Source organism: Thamnophis sirtalis, unplaced genomic scaffold, assembly GCF_051295495.1.
Source record: "Thamnophis sirtalis isolate CommonGarterSnake01/CBP01778 unplaced genomic scaffold, rThaSir2_p1.2 scaffold_11, whole genome shotgun sequence".
NCBI classification, from domain to species: Eukaryota; Metazoa; Chordata; class Lepidosauria; order Squamata; family Natricidae; genus Thamnophis; species Thamnophis sirtalis.
Genome location: NW_028261391.1, coordinates 44,300,911 through 44,317,552, shown reverse-complemented (window position 1 = coordinate 44,317,552; position 16,642 = coordinate 44,300,911). Strand labels below are relative to the sequence as shown.

Here is a 16,642-nt window from a genome sequence, read left to right as displayed (position 1 = left end):
ATGGGCTGCTGTTCAGAGGAAATGGAAAAAAACATAAATTACATTCTATGGCACTAAAAGATAAATTTATTCTGAACCTTAGAGCAACACAACAAAGGAAAACCTCATGGAGGACATTTTGTAAGAGTTCCTTCAAACCTGGAGTTCATTCTGATAAAAGGTCTCCCCAGTTTATATCCTCAGGTCTTCTTCAGCAATATAGCAACTTTCTGCTTCCCTCATACCTGTGAATTTATTGACTCCAGCTTCTGCAGCCACATCATTCAGTGCCACAATGCCATGTTCTAGGTCACTGGCAGCTGTATCCATTTCAATGAGGGCATGAGGACCAACTCTTCCATTGGCATAGTTAGCTATGTAAATGGAATAGCGGCCAGACCCCTGCAGGAAGGAAGGGAGTAGAATCACTGAGAACCAGCGTTCCAATGAAGCATTCCCATCCATTCCCCACATTGGATACAATAGCTAGGTTCACATAACATAGGAACCCACCAAACCAGAGGAACAAAACACAATCCAATATTATGCCCAAATGTAAACTGTGATGGTATAACACAATAATTTGATTCATGAAACGGCTGAGTTTCCAAAACAAGATTAGGCCACGAAATATTCCAGCCACGGTCTGGCATATTGGATGCCTCCAGTGGATAGCAGTTCCACAGCCGTGATAAGGATAAGTCTGGTAAAGAAAACACCATGCCAGACCCTTGAACATACAAGCAAAAACAGTCCACTCAGACATGGTTGTTTTCTTATCCTTGCTAGGGGGCTTCCAAAAGGAACATGCCAGGTCTTCACGTGTCCATGTTTGCCCCAGGCTTCTTTGTCAGCCACCATCTGCCCCCTTTTGTTCTCCCATGGCGGCACCCTGATTTAGCAATAATCATTGGAAAACAAACCACGCAAGTTAGAGAGAGAAGAAAATGCAGGTGACAGGGGCATAAATCACCCAGACAGGCTGTGTTTATCAGCAGCACGGCACTCGCCTGGCACTGCAGCCCCTGATGGGAGTCCTGACAGCTGTGGGGGAGGGGGCAGAGCCTGGTCATAGGGAGGCTGGGTGGAGAACAAGGCCTCTCCAAAAACATTTTTTTTCCTCTTTACGCAGCTTAGATTACGCTTCTTTGGTTCCAATTCCTTTCTCCTGCATATATGCCAGAGACCAGTGATTCTGAGATGATACTCCCAGCGAGTCAACCTCATGCACTCACCAGCCTGTCTACGCATGCCACGGAACGCCCAGCAAACCGGCTTGCCACACCCCGGTTCACCTCATCACTCAAGATGTCCTCCCAGCGCCCGTTGCGGAACTTGAATAGTTTATCTGTATAGGTGGCTACGCCTGGGAAAGAGAGAGAAGACATCAAGCATCTTATGGCTTCAGGCTGTACTCCATCTCAGTACATTCTTTCTCTTGTCAAACATGGGTGTTTCTCTAGAACAGAGACGGCGGTCCCTTCGACACCAAGGGCTGAAAAGGAAGCGCAGGTGGGCACGCGCTTGTCTGGGCCGCAACTGGGAAGAGGCATGTGTGTGCTAGAAAATAAACTTCTGGTTTCTGGCACATGCATGTGCTCCGGCCAGCTAGTCTTTTGGTTACTAATGCGCATGCATGCGTGATGATCAGCTGGCCGCATGCTCACACCAGAAAATGGAAGACGAGCTTTTCCAGTTTTCGGTACTGCCGCACACACACAAAGGCCAGCTGATTGTCACACATGCATGCGTGCCAGAAACCCTGAAGAGGAACAGGCGACGCTGCGCATGCCAGGCCCCATGGCTCCATGTGCCACTTTAGGCATGCATGCCATAGGTACACCATCACCTAGAACCTCAGCTGAGTCCTTAGGGAAAAGGGCTCCAAGATTCCAGGGATCAGAGGTGGAAAGATTTGGCATAAGCCCCTCCTGAAACAACACAATTGCACTATGCAGGTGTGAAATTTGTATGTAGGTGCAGATTGTGCATGTGACTGTCAAACAATCCCTGTCCAACCTTGTCACTACAAACTGAATACTTTTTTTTTCTTGTCCGCTTTGAGCATCTAATTCCTGACTGTCAGCCTTCACAGGTTCACCACCTCAACACCCACCTTTGGTGAGTCTCTAACTACTAGCTAGTATGCAGGGCTGTGACTGGGACTGCACTGCCGTGAATGCAGCAACTCCAACAAAGCTTAAGTGTTGGTAAGGGAGGTCCAGAAGAATACATTCATTAAGGAAAAATGTGCCAAAGCAGCACAGAGCCATGTACATCATAAAGGGAAAAGGGAAAAGAAAAAATCGATGGCCAGACCCTGACGCCGGGAGTAATACGATTGGCTGATTTAAAGAGTGGGAGTTTTTGGTAGCAGCAAAGCTATAATTAGGTGTGTCAGGAAGACAGATAAGCAGAACCAAAAGTAGATCAATAAGGCAGGTAAAGGGCCCAGTCCAACTCTGGAAGGAGCAGGGCCTTGATGGTGTTGTTGTTGTTTTCTAGGGAAAGGGCCCCAGAAATCTAAAGAAGGGCTTTGAGCAAGTGGGGGTGGGGGTTATGGAGCAATCGTTTGTCCAGGGCTCCCACAAGCTATTCAGAAAGAATCTAGAAGCAGCCAAAATCCAGCATGGAATCTTAGCAGAAAAGCCAATGGTCAAGCAGCATTTCCCAGAAAATCCCACAAGCCCATCTGAAGCTCAGAAAAGAAAAGGGTCCTGTTATTCTCACTGCAATTCCTATTAAGCAAGGGCTAGGCCATAAAGATTTCACGGGCAGGGTACAGACGCGGACTAGTGCTACATATGTGACTTTGGCAAGAGCGTATCGTAAAGGAGTCTAGTGCCAGCCTAGCAGGCAGATACTCATCCTCCCAAAGGAAAACAATATATTGACGGTGGAGCCACAGAGGCCTAGATGCGTCAGAGGTTTGCCATTTTCCCTCTGTCCTATTCACCTCAAGGAACATTGTCCCAGAGGTGCTCCCTTCATCCCCTGCAATTCTAAGCCCTCAGAGCTGCAGTCACTGCTGGCAACTAGAGAACTGGCAAAACCCTGAGTCAGCAGTCAAGTCTCTCCCCTCCCCCACCCACCCCGTCTGCCAGCCCCACTGCTGCCAGGGAATCGACAAAATCACTCAGCTGGGAAATTAACTCCAGGCTTGAAACATCTCACCCTGGTGGCCAGTGAAGGTCAGGAAATGAACGCCAGTGGGACAAGGCTAGCAGGTGAGGTCCCAGAGTAAACTATGCAGAGGGCAGCCTACAGGACACCAGAAACAAGAAAGAAAGATGGCTGAACAGACTCCTGGTCTTCATCCAGCCACATCACTATGTATCCCCTCTGAGAATCACTTGTACGTTTCTGCCACCTCTTTTGGGTCAGCAAAACTAGTCAGCACTGGTCATGATCTACAATGGGATGATTTCCAGACATATGGTATGTTGTATATCATAGTTGGATGGATATCAGAAGATGAAGGGAAAGGCAAACAACATTAAAAAGGTTTGATGCGTTAATATGGTTGTCAATGGTAAGGTAAATGTCAAGGACGGATGACTTTGACACACACCAGAAAAGGCATTATTGGTGTTTAGGAAGTAAATTTCCTCCCATCCATCTCCATCAATGTCACAGGCTGTCACACCAATTGCATTGCCCTGGCGATCCCTCAGTCCATAGTAGGGGGAGCTGTGTTCATCCACTGCAAGATTTAACAGCCGGCCCCGTGCCTTGTCATACTTCAGCACCAGGTTGGGTCCGTTGTACCTAAAGGAGCAGAGAGTAAGAAATGAAGCAAGAGTGAGCAAGAGTGGTTTCAGATATTAGCACCTTCTCAATAGTTTTTTCTCCCCCCCCCCCCATCAAAGTGAAGTTTTCTATTGTTACTAATGTAGTTCCTCAATTAGGCAACCAAGCATTCCCAATATCTTCTTGGAGAAGAAAAAGGAGTGGACTTTAATGAAGAGAACAGTGGTGGGAACCAATATGCTTTCCATATTTTCTCATCGTTTGCACCGCTCCGCCTTATTAAGAAGCCAGTAACTCAGCCTGAGTTCTAGCACACTGGATTAATCACCTCCCTGCCTCTTTTCTGCCATAATGGATTTGTTAGATTTTAATGAGTCACAAGGCTCTCAGCAACTGCCACAGCTACCTTTCCAAAAAACTGTCCTATTTTGTGAGAAAAAGTCAACAGAGAAAAAGGAACAGAGTCATTGTTTTCCTCATGTCTGCTGAACACATCACACATTTATAAAAATGCTTTGAAGTAGAGATTTATTACATTAATCTGGTAAGATTTCGAGACACATAATTCACCAAAGTTGATTAAAACCCTTCATAGGACAAAGGACAAAGTTCAGGAGGAGTGATGCTTATGGAGTTTAGGATTATGTTTTTAAAAAATATCAGGAAAATCTGTTTTTTCATCCAATGTAAGACAAAGCCACATAAAAATGTTATGCCACTTATAGTTATGCATGTTTAAATCATTTTGTTTTACCACATAGCTTATACTGTTCCCTTCTTCAGATCAGTGAGATTCATTGGGAAAAATAGGTTAAAGAAGGAGGGCTGGATTTTGTGTTTCCTATATTTATAGAGACAGAGTTCCTTTTCTAAATCTTTTCTGACATGCTGAAGGATTTAGGGATTAAGTCAGGCACCACTGGGGCACCTCAGGAAAATGGAAACCAAATGGTAAAGGCCCAAAAGAAATTTCTTTCTTCTCTTATTTCAGACAACTAATGTATGCAAGATGCAAATAGAGGTTTCCCCTCCTATTCAGGAATCAGGATTTATCTGGGGCTGTATTGATAAAAGGCATATTACATGGACTTTGACCTAAAGCCCTTGTCGGGAAGAGACACTGGGAAGATCTCTGATGCAGCACTGAAAAAACCCTAAATTACTGCAGTATCAGATCAAGAAGACTGCTTTTATAGAGTACTTATCTGTCTTATTAATGGATTTGGCCAACGTATACCCTTCCTCTAGTTGTGTAGAATTCTGCTTGTTTGATTAAGGGAGAGTTCTGAATTCTTTGAGACATCCATCCATGTTAACATCACACAATGCAAAGTTGCAGAAACGCCTGAGTGGTTTCATCTGGCAGCTAATGATGTGTGACTCTAATGTGGTTAGCATAGAGTTTGCTAAGGCTGAAAATGTACAGCACAGAGAGAAAATACAACAGAGGAGGAGGGCAGGGAGGGGAGCCCTAGTAGCTAGTAATAAATGTAGAATTTGGTAAAACCTTGAGGGCAATATTTGAAAACCCAGGGGAAAATATCTTGTCCTCAAAGGAGATCAAGAGGGGAGCCTTTCAAGAAACCAATTCATGCAAAGGGCAAGCCTGCAATCAGAGCTGAATTTTATGTGTCAGTGGGTCTATGAAATGCCCTTAGTAACACATTTTGGCTACTCTTCCAAATGTATTTTGAAGTGAGGATTTTGTAATCTGAAGTAGGAAAACTGCCTTCAGAAAACATGCTGATATTTTAAGCTGTGTGTCTTGTTCACATTTGGTGCGGTCTTGTTGTCTTCGGGTCTTTTCCCGATTGAGATTGTGTTGGCAACATTTCAGTGAGGTCAGACCTGCATACTGTTTGTTTATTAAACGTATTAATACAAACATATTAATCTCCAACGGATTCCAAAGAAAAACAATTACCAACCTAATCCAAAGGGAGACTCCCTCAAAAACGGAGACACAGAACAGGACAACGGCATCACCCTCCTCCCTTACATCAAAGGCACCACAGATAAAATCAGCAAAATTGTCCACAAACACAATATCAAGACAGCCTTCAACATTGACCAAAAAATAGCCAACATCTTAAGAAATCCCAAAGACAAAATCCAGCTAGAAAACCAAGGAGTCTACGAAATACCATGCAAAATCTGCCCTGCAACATACATAGGACAAATGAACAGGAGAATAAATGCACGCATCGCAGAACACAAGAACACAATAAGAAAAAAAGAAAAAACTTCCTCCCTTTTCCAGCACCTTAAAGCTACAAGAAAGGAAATTAATTTCGAAGGAACCAGGTTAATCTCCAAAACTGAACACTTCAACAAGAGAATAATTATGGAACCTATCGAAATAGAGAAACACCCCCACAGCATGAATAAACACAACGATACCTCCTGCCTACCAGACATCTGGAAACCAGCCCTAATCAACAAACGAGCCCCACCCACCACCCAGGCTGTTACAACATGAAACAACAATGGACACACAGCCAGCACCAATCAGCACCAATCTACCAATCATGATACAACCACACAACCAATCAATCCACTTACTGAAACAAAGCCAGCACTCCACACACCCCCACCAAGATTTATAGAAAGACAGCAGCTCCAACCACGTTTTAATCCCAAAACCCAGGCTGAAGATGGTGAGTGAGACCTCGCTGAAACATTGCTAAGACAATCTCAATCTTACACGGGAGAAGACCCGAATACAACAAGACCAGTATATATGTATATGTATATGTATATGTATATGTATGTGTATGTGTATGTGTATGTGTATGTGTATGTGTATGTGTGTGTGTGTGTGTGTATGTATGTATGTATTCTTCACCCTTTAATAAAAGTAGATTCAGAAAACACTGTGATTTATATTATGGCTGAAATATTAATATAATAATTATGGACGGAAACTATTCAAGGAGAGAAGCAGCCTAGAACTAAGTACAATGAGAACAATGTCGGTGGAAATTTTCAGTCATCCAGGTCATAGTTGTCTCCTCAAATGTGCTTTTTCAAAAAGCAATTGGACTGTTTGTTTGTTTTTCTTTGAGGAAGAGGAAGAAAAATGTTTTGTTTCTCATCCAAGAAACTTTATCACTTGTGATGGCATGGGGGATGGAAGGATAAATACTGACAGTTGATGCCTTCTCTCATCAGAGGGGGAGGGATAAGACACCACCTATCTCCAGTCGACAACGCAACCTTTGCAACAGTTCCAAGAAGATCCCAAACCAGTTGATTCAAGTGACCCTGAGGGAAAGTGGCCTCAAGAGTTCTCAGGGAGAGTGCTAACAACCAGATGATGCAAAGAAATATAATCCTTCCATTTCTACCACCACTACCCCCATTCAGTCAGAACCTATCCTTCCATCCCCCCCGCCTGATGAAGTTTCTTGGATAAGAAGTGAAATGTTTTGTTTCACAAGCAGTCCAGTTTCCTTTTGAAAAAGCACCTTTGAGACAACAATGAGAACAATTAACCAGTGGAATGGCTTCCTTTCAGAAGTTGTGGTGCTCCATCAATGGAGGTTTTAAAAAGACTAGATGGCCACTTGTCTGGAATGGTATAAGGCCTACAGAGGTTGGACTAGAAGACCTCCAGAGTACCATCCAACTCTGTAATTCTGTTATCAGTTATAGGTGTGCTGAAATACACATTTGCAAGGCTTCTCACCTATAAGACTTTAATACAGGCAGTGCTATATAGGGTTCTTCATACCTGTTTTAACTGAATTTAGCTCTCCCATGATTAAAATCTGCTCTTATTTTTTTTTGAGGAATACATTCCCAACATAAATATCTGTATTTATGTTGCTGTAGTATTGTACAGATACCATTTTTTAAAAGAGGCAGTTTGGTATAGAGATTTAAAACATCAGACTAGATACTAAGCCAGTGGTTCCCAAACTTGGCAACTTTAAGACTTGTGGACTTCAACTCCCAGAATTCTCCAGCCAGCTGGCTGGAGAATTCTGGGAGTTGAAGTCCACAAGTCTTAAAGTTGCCAAGTTTGGGAACTACTGTACTAAGCGATTGTGTGTTCTAGTCCTCCCTTAGGCTGGGCGATCTTGAGCCAGTCATTCTTTCTTAGCCTTAGGAAGCATGCAAAGGCAAACTGCTCTCAAAATCTTGCCAAGAAGATTGCAAGGACATGTCCAGGAAGTCATCAGGAGTCAACACAGACTTAAAGGTATACTTACAAATTAAATTGGATTTAAGAATAAAAAATAAAGGAACAGTGAAAATAACTGACCCATCTAACATTCATAGCTAGTGACCTATTTTATTGTGCCTGAGTCCAAGTCCAAGTTGGCCATCCACCATGAACTTAAAAGAACAGGGCACAACCAGAAATACGTATTTCATTTAGTGTTGATAATCAGCCAAAATACAGACTTTGGCAATGTGTTCAAATATGTGAAACTTCACACAGCTCAGGCAGATCTAATTAATCTTGGAGATCATGCCCCATTACATTCAACATTTTAACTGCCAATCAAGAAAGGAAAATAACAAAACAGTTATTTTGTTTCTTGCATGCCAGACATCTGGGAAAATCTAAGGACCTGCTACAATTCCAAAAGAACAGCAACAAAGCCACAGGCGATCACATGCTTCCATTTTCTCCAGTTTTGTGAGAGAGAATGTGGCATGTGTTGTGTGTTATAAGCCAGTGGTCCCCAACCCCCGGTCCACGGACCGGTGCCGGGCCGTGGAGTACCTGGCACCGGGCCGTGCAGCGACCGGGGGCCATGATCACTGTTCCCTCTAAGGTGCGCGCCTGCGCGGCTGCGCACGTCACAAAAAAAGCCCACGCAGCAGATTCTATCTGCCGCGCAGAGTTTTCTGTAAAGCAAATGTGGGGAAGTCCTTTGCAGGCGGCTAGAACTGGCCGCCTGCAAAGGACCTCCCCAGACTTGTTTTGATGAGCTGCCAGTCCTCTTGCTTCTTCTCCTTCACCGGCAAAGCTCCCGCTGGCGCCCTGCCCATGGCAGTGGCAGTGCCTCTCCCTCCAAGCGGAGCACCTGAGCTGGCTCCCGCGTTATCCCTCCCCCTTCCTCCTCTGCCGTGCTTTTGAGGCCGCGGGAGCTAGTAGGAAAGCGGCGGAGGTGGAGGCAGGGATAACCCAGAGCCCAGCTGAGGTGCTCCGAGCGGAGGGGGAGGCACCACCACTGCTGCCATGGGCGGAGCCGCCAGCGGGAGCTTTGCCGGTGAAGGAGAAGAAGCAAGAGGACTGGCGGCTTTGAAATGCAACCCCCTGGTCCCGCTGGCCGCGGATTTGATTCGGCATAAGTGGGGGCCGAACGCATGCTGAGCCGACTTTGCGCAGTGAGGCGGAGTAATTCAACCCCCCCCAAGAACGTGTGTGTGTGTGTGTGAGAGAGAGAGAGAGAGAGAGAGAGAGAGAGAATTGGATCAAAATTGGTGGCCAAAGGAATGGAGGGAGGGAAGGAAGGAAGGAAGGGAGGGAGGGAGGAAGGAAGCCCTGCCCCCTGTGAAAAAAACTGAAGATGGAGCAGTGAATGAATAAACCATAAAAGCAACAAACAGTTAATGCGTAAGTAAGCTGAGGAGCAAGTTCTCAACTAAGGAAGCAATATAAGAAAGAAATATAAAAAGCTCAATATGCCAAAACACTTATTTTAGTCTTCATTTAATTACTTGTATTGTAGTCTGATGTAACATCTTTTTAAAGTTAACGTTAGTTAGAAAAGATAGGGTACAAAACTTAAATAATAAAAAAATTGTACATTCATTTTGAAAAATAAATGCAATACTTGATTAATTTCATATCTTTATTTAAAATAGTTTTGGTTTAATCAAAACAATCTGATATATAAACAATCAATGTGTCGTCGCGAACAACGCCCTCCACCCCTGCGCGCGCTCAGCGGGCCACGGTAAAATTATCAAAGGCTGACTGGTCCGCGGCGATAAAAAGGTTGGGGACCACTGTTATAAGCCACATGATACATATAGCAAAAGTGTGGAGAAGAACAGGAAACAAATTGTTCTTTGTTTCGGAAGTTAAAGTAAAAAACATTTAATTTATGTGTGGGTATTGCAAAGACCCCTTTGCTATACTGCTTCACAGAATCATAGGGCTGGAAGGGATTTTGGAGATCATCTAGTCCAACCAACTGCTCAATGCAGGAATCTTTAGACCATCTCTGATAAACATCTCTCCGCTCTTTTCTTTAAAACCTCCAGTGATGGAGCACCCCCCCCCCTTCAGAAGGCAGTCTGTTTTCCTGCGGAATAGTTCTCACATTCAGCGCATTCTTACTTACTTACAGTACTGGATCTATCTCTGCTAAGTTTCGATGCACTGATTCTTATCTTATCCTCAGATGAAGATAAATCCATACTCTCTGCCCAGGGGTGGGTTGCTGCTGGTGTTACTGCTGATTCGCTTCGCACATACCGTGAATTGCTTGTGCATGCGCAGTTGCCTGTAAACTGTTCTGCGCATACGCAGCACATTTAAAAATGACTAAAAAACAGGCATGGGCGATTGGGGAACCAAATTCCCACTACTGGTTTGCCCTCCACTACCTGGCAGAATGACTGTGGGGAAAAGATTGAAGAAAAAAACTACAGAAATTCTGCACAATATAACTGTCAATATCTAAGATTCCTTAGAAGATATTCCTGTTTACAAGAATCTCTAACATTGGAAGATGAAGATAGATGAGCACTTCAGTCATTATTAAGTCAGAAGGTTACAGGAACTGATCGATATCTATAGAAATATGACAAATAATCTGCCTCTTGGAATCTTCCAACTACTTGACTAACTTCAAGATCTCCCATATTCTTCTTCTAGAAAGATCAGTGGGGAAAACAACTTACATGTAATAAAAGCCACATGTCTGGATTAAAATTGTTTTGGGTTGTTCCAGCATCTCTTTCAGAATATTCTTTAATTTATTTAATCATTGCAAGATTTGAAATGCGCTATATTAGAAAACATAGCACTGGCAATCCTAGGGTGGGAATCTTCCCGCAAAAGATTGCACTTTGCGATGCAAAGCTGTCTAAATATGGGCAGCTGCAGCCCACGGCTGAATGAGATGCTTTGCTATCCTTTATTAAGAGCAATATCAAAAGGAAATTAGAAATACCAGGTATATTAGATCTGCAAATGATACTTGCAAACTTTGCATAGACCATCTTCTGGTGGCAGCAGTTCTAATATATTTCTCATTCTTAAACTAGGAAATCCAAGGTATGGGTTTTGAGTGCCCTGGCATGGGAATATGCTGCTACAGCTTGTAGGGCCTCCTGTGTGCCAGGCCTGCCCAGGTAGTATTCAGTAGTAAGATCTCCCCCTCTATGATCAAATGCCCCTTCCACAAAAGTGACATTGTTGTATCTTTTCACTACCAGATTACATTTTTTGCCATCTCAGAAATTTAGGTGACTTGTTTATTACTGTTATTATTTTTTTTAATGTATTGCCTTTTAAATATGTTATGATGTTCTCTTTTGCTTTTATTGTATTCTGTTCCAATTCTGTCAAGAGGCTTTAAGCCTAAATACCAAAGAAGTCATTGTGCCCTAAAGATGTATGTGTGCATGTTGTTGTTGTTTTTTGGGGGGTGGGTGGGTGGCAATTACAGTGCATCTAAGACCAAATGTGAGGAAGTGTAGTAAAAGCAGAAGTGAGTCCTTTTCAGGCTGCAAATAAATCATATCTCAGAGGGAGGCTCCAATTGCTTTGCTTGCTCCTGTTAAGATCACAACTAAAGAACTAATACAATGTTTCTACTTTAGTAAGAATACTAACAATGTGGTGACACTTTAGGACAGAGTGATGGAGATGTCGCGTCTGGAATGCACATCCATGAAGGAAGGTCAGAGGAACGAGGGGAATAAAAAGGATGGATGGATTCAGGTGAACATATAGATTAATGAGTTAAGTTTGCCGGGTAAAGTTCCCTTCTAAGAAATTGAAGCAATCAGGGATTAATCAGGAACAGGTTGAATATTATTCTTACCCAGAGGAATATCTTACTGTAAAAGCCCCACCCCCACTCCCTTTCAAGTGGATGATCACTTCCAGCATTCCCAGTAAATTTGGTTGAATTAGCATTCTGGTTAGCAATTCTAGGATTGTAGCTCATTGCACCTACACCCCATCTTTTGGGGGAAAGCTACAACCTTTCCCATTTGAGCACTCTCAAGATGTTTTGAATTATCTTCCCCATATTTTCCAATCATACGTTGAATGGGTCTTATGGATTTGTTATTTGAAATATCTAGAGGGGACTAAATTAAGGAAAACTGCAGGGTAGCTATCCTGTAAAGAAGTCTGCAAATCTAAGGAAACGTGACTTGGTGGTAATTAAGATTGGGAGAAATGCCTATTCCCACACTTAGAATTTCATATCATTTACAAGGATTATCCATCATCATTATTTTAAGTAATTGCAATATTATTAAATATGAAATGTGCAGCCCAGTTTTTAGTCTCCTTGTGTTAATGCATCACTTACAATCATTCAAAAGGGACCATTAATTTCTTTTCGTAATGTTTGAGAATTAGAATTGATTTCTCCAAATTTGGAGCCCTTATCATTCCTAACTACTAGGTGGAGTTAGGGGTGAGGCACTACAGCCCAACAATTGGAAGGGCAGCAAGTTGAGGAAGCCAGTGAGCTGGTCTACCTGTGACAACAGCTTAGTCAGAATAGTCAGTTCATTATCTGATACTTAATATGTTCTTGACAGGATTATAGAATTCCTAGATAGAGGTTATGAGGAAGGAGCTGGACTCATACCGTTCTAACATAGAGTTCCTTTGTGAGGGAGATGTGAGGTTTAAACAAGTGATAAATACATAAGGTATTGTTTCCTATGTGATAACTTGCCTCTTCTTAATGATACATTAAAGTAGCCCTGGCAATTATGAACACATTCCTGATTGTTCATTCATGGGAAACTTCCACTTCTCCATATCCACATTTGTCAAGGCATGCCCAGCATGATCACCCTAAAGGCAAAACATGCTGTTTCTCTTTGAGCAGCTGGCCAGGCTGGTTTCCATTTCCTTCTATCCTTCCTCTTCAAGGGACTGTCAGATTAGGGATGCAAGGAGCACACAGCTGAATGCCTGCTCACTCCTGTGCACCAACTCAAGCCAAGCACACTGTCAATAACGCGATGAAGCACTCTCTCACTCTACTGCAGCCAATTAACACAATGTCAAGGTGCACGCTGAGGCCGTCAGAAGAGGGAGAGAGAAGGTTGCCTCTCCTCAGAATGAGAGAAAGTTTGTTTTTCTTCAGGTCAAACCAGGGCGCTCTTCCACATGTCTTGACTTGCCTAAACTTTTCCTCACCTATGAGAAAGGCCTGTCTATCCACAGTTTTCTAGGCTTAATAAGATAATCTGAGTTCCAAAGATCACAGACTTTGTATAAAGCAGCATTCCCCAACCAAGTTTTCCAGTTACGTTGGCATTACAATTCCCAGGATTTCCAGGCAGGAAAATCCTAGAAGCTGTCATTACAACACAATTGAAGGCCATCAGGTTGGGGAAGATGAGCATAAAGAATTGAGAGGAAAAAGCTTCCCAAACTGAAAGCTTAGCTAATTAAGGTTTGTGTGTGTGTGTGTGTGTGTGTGTAAGGTTGGTGGTAAATAAATTGTGCATATGTATATGTGTGTGTGCACCAGAGTATAAGACACACCAAGATTTTGAAACAGTAAATTTAAAAAAAGTTTTTGCACTCTGCAGGCCTCCCAAACCCTCTGCATGCCCTGTTTTTCATGAAAGAGAGTTTGAGAGGCCTGCAAAATGCTCCTGAAGGCTGGGGAAGCAAAAACGAGCAAAAAATGGCCATTGTTTGCTCGTTTTTGCTCTCCCCAGCCCCCAAGAGCACTTTGCAGGCCTCCCAAACCCTCTGTGCATCCATTTTTATGAGAAATAGGATGCACGGGGGCGGGGTTTCGGGAGGCCAAAAATGCTGCATTCAGTGTATAAGACGCACCCAGATTTTCACCTTCTTTTCTGGGGGGGGAAGGTGCGTCTTATACTCCGAAAAATATGGGTACATACATCTACAGAGATTGAACACTCCAAAATAAGTGTTGATGGGAGAGGAGAGGTCAAGTCTTGTCTTGCATTCCTTTTAACATATATATGAAACTCTCAAGAGAGAGGTCATTCTTTAGTTTGGGGTGGGGTATTATCAGTACGAATATGGTTGTATGGCTCCACTTCAGCCAAGAAGGAGATATAGGAACAGCTTTGACCTGGTGCTTAGAGGCTAGAACTAGGTTCCAATTACAGGTAGTCCTTGAATTACAACCTCAATGGAGCCAAAAATTTCTGCCGCTAAGTGAAACATTTGTTAAGTGAATTTTGCCCCATTTTATTATCTTTCTTGCTGCCATTGTTAAGTGAATCACTGCAATTGTTAAATTATATGTTGCATGTCCTCCCCCAGGACATGAAAAAATGAATTTTTTTGCATGCTGTGCCCTGGTCTGGAAAAGCTTGCCTATCTAGTCTGGGTGGCTTCTTCTCTGTGATCATTCAGTAAGGCTGAAGACCGTTCTTCCATAGAGCCTGTGTAGCAGCATGTGGACTACAGTTTGTGGAGCAGTTTAATGTTTTACGGATATGAGCAACCTTTGAAGAGGTGGCATACAGATGAATCCAAATGGAAAACTGCTAGCCATGGAGATGTGAATCTGTTACTGAAAGATCCTGGGAGACCACTGAGGTTGAATGCAACTTCAGGGCAACTGAGGTCCCTAGCAGCCCAGTGGGGATGAAGGAGAAAAATGTGGATCCCTAAAACGATCCTAGTAGTCCATGTGTTTAAAGCAGGCTTGCTATCCTGTCTTTCTGCTATAGGGATGGTATGAATACATGGAAAACAACTTAGGAAGAGCTAGGAAAAAATGAGAAGGCTCAATGAAATGAATGTGGTTACGGAAACCATTTCCCTGTTTTCTAGGGAATCCTAGACAGAAGAGCTTTTCAATGGATAGATGTTCTTTCCAGCTCAGTGCAACTGAGACATGTTTTATGTCAGTCCAAGTTATACAAGCAGTGGCCAGCTATAAAGAGACCATCCTCTCTGGCCCCTACTTCCTAGGTCATGATTGCAGCCTGGACAGGTTGGGGAAGCTGGGGTGGGAGCTGAGAAGGCTACTGGCAGAGGCAGTTAATCAGGGAAGTGACCATGTGGGACACAATTAAGCTGTAAGCTTTGGGGATGCAACTGTACAGTAGTTCCACTGAAAACCCACATACACATCTGGAATTGAATCACTTCACAGATGCTATTTTTGGCTTATTCCAGACAATCCATATCAATCTTTACATGTCCTAAGAACAAAGTAGAGTATGAACATGTATACTTTTCCTTCCTTTTACAGCCTTCGCCAATTTAATGCCCTTCAGGGGTTTTCAAAGACATTTCCCATAGGTCTCAACCAGCAAAACCAGATCGCACTAACTGGGAATGTTAGTTTTAATCCGGAACATTTGTAAAATCCCACAAATGTAGCAGTGTCCAAGTTCTTCTGAGAAACAGGGTCTGAATTCACCCAATGTATTCAACTTTAATGTGATTTGTTTAGTTTTGAATTTATACAATATAGGCAGCCAGCCATTGTGATTATAAGGTGATTTAGGCCTTTTCTTACATGTGAATTGGACCATTATGGCTTGTTCAATATACCATGATGAAAATAAATAATAGTTCGGCATGGCTTACAAACAAATCTATATATTTGATTCTTACTGTATGGCAGTACACGTACTAATTCATATATTGGCAGTTAGCCAAACCTGCCCGGAGTTGCTTGAGATTGTGAGGAAGGCAAAATAATAATATAAATGTAAATGTAAATATAAATGTAAATATAAATAATGTAAATGTAAATGTAAGTGTAAGTGTAAGTGTAAATATATATATATATATATAAATATGGCAAGGGCAGTCCCAATAGTAATAGGCGCCTTGGGTGCAGTCCCAAACAATTGGAGCACCATTTGAACACCATGGGCATTGACAAATTTGCCATCAGTCAATTGCAGAAGGCGGCTTTACTTGGAACTGCTTCCATCCTGCGTCAATATCTGTAACACTGTCAAACATCCAGATTTGCCTATCCCAGGTCCTTGGTAAGGACTTGATAGGTAGACAAAAATGCCAAACCCAGTCTGAACATCTGGCTGACAGTGCAATTACTACTACTACTACTACTACTACTACTACTACTACTACTACTACTACTAATAATAATAATAATAATAATAATAATAATAATAATAATAATTACACTGTGTTTTTTACCTTTTGTATGAGACCAGCCTTTGGGATGTAACCATCTTCCTTGCATCCTGTGAACGCTAGGCTATTCTTTCTCCTTAAATATGGCTCCTTGTGGGGTAGCGGCCCCCCCTCCCCCCAACTTCCCATACATCTAGCAATACTTAGCATTTTTCTTGGTACCCACCCAGCCACGACAATCTCGAAGTCTCCATCCTGGTCTACATCGGTCACAGCCACACCATAGTTGAGCTGAGTCGGGTTGCTGTCATAGTCAGGGGGAAGGATTTGATCCGTGACTGCTGTGAACATGGGTTTACTGCGCTGGGATCCTTCACCAGGCCAAGGAAGAACCAGGCTCCACAACAGCAGTAGCAGCAACCTTGGCACCTATAAAGAGAAGCATGTGGCTACATCACCCATTCACTTACTAGCTGGGATTTCTTTTTTCTTAATGCAGGAATTCTGTAACAGATTATAAAACTAGGGAAAATAGCCATAGCACTTAGACTTAATTTACTGCTCCATACATACTGCTTTACAGCACTCTCTGATCGGTTTACAAATGTTGGCATATTGCTCCCAACAATCTGGGTTCTCATGTTA

At 42.8% G+C, this 16,642-nt stretch overlaps 1 protein-coding gene across 2 annotated transcripts in view; it reads right to left on the bottom strand.

Moving 5' to 3' along the window:
- Positions 1–16,642, bottom strand: part of CRTAC1 (cartilage acidic protein 1) — a 36,745-nt gene that overhangs the window by 13,807 nt on the left and 6,296 nt on the right. For both annotated transcript variants that reach the window (XM_014076487.2, XM_014076486.2), the window contains exons 2-5: positions 16,224–16,426; positions 3,551–3,747; positions 1,215–1,345; positions 225–381 (exon numbers count right to left, since the gene is read on the bottom strand). In XM_014076487.2, the coding sequence (XP_013931962.2) occupies positions 225–381; positions 1,215–1,345; positions 3,551–3,747; positions 16,224–16,426 (688 nt within the window). The remainder of the gene's footprint in view (positions 1–224; positions 382–1,214; positions 1,346–3,550; positions 3,748–16,223; positions 16,427–16,642) is intronic.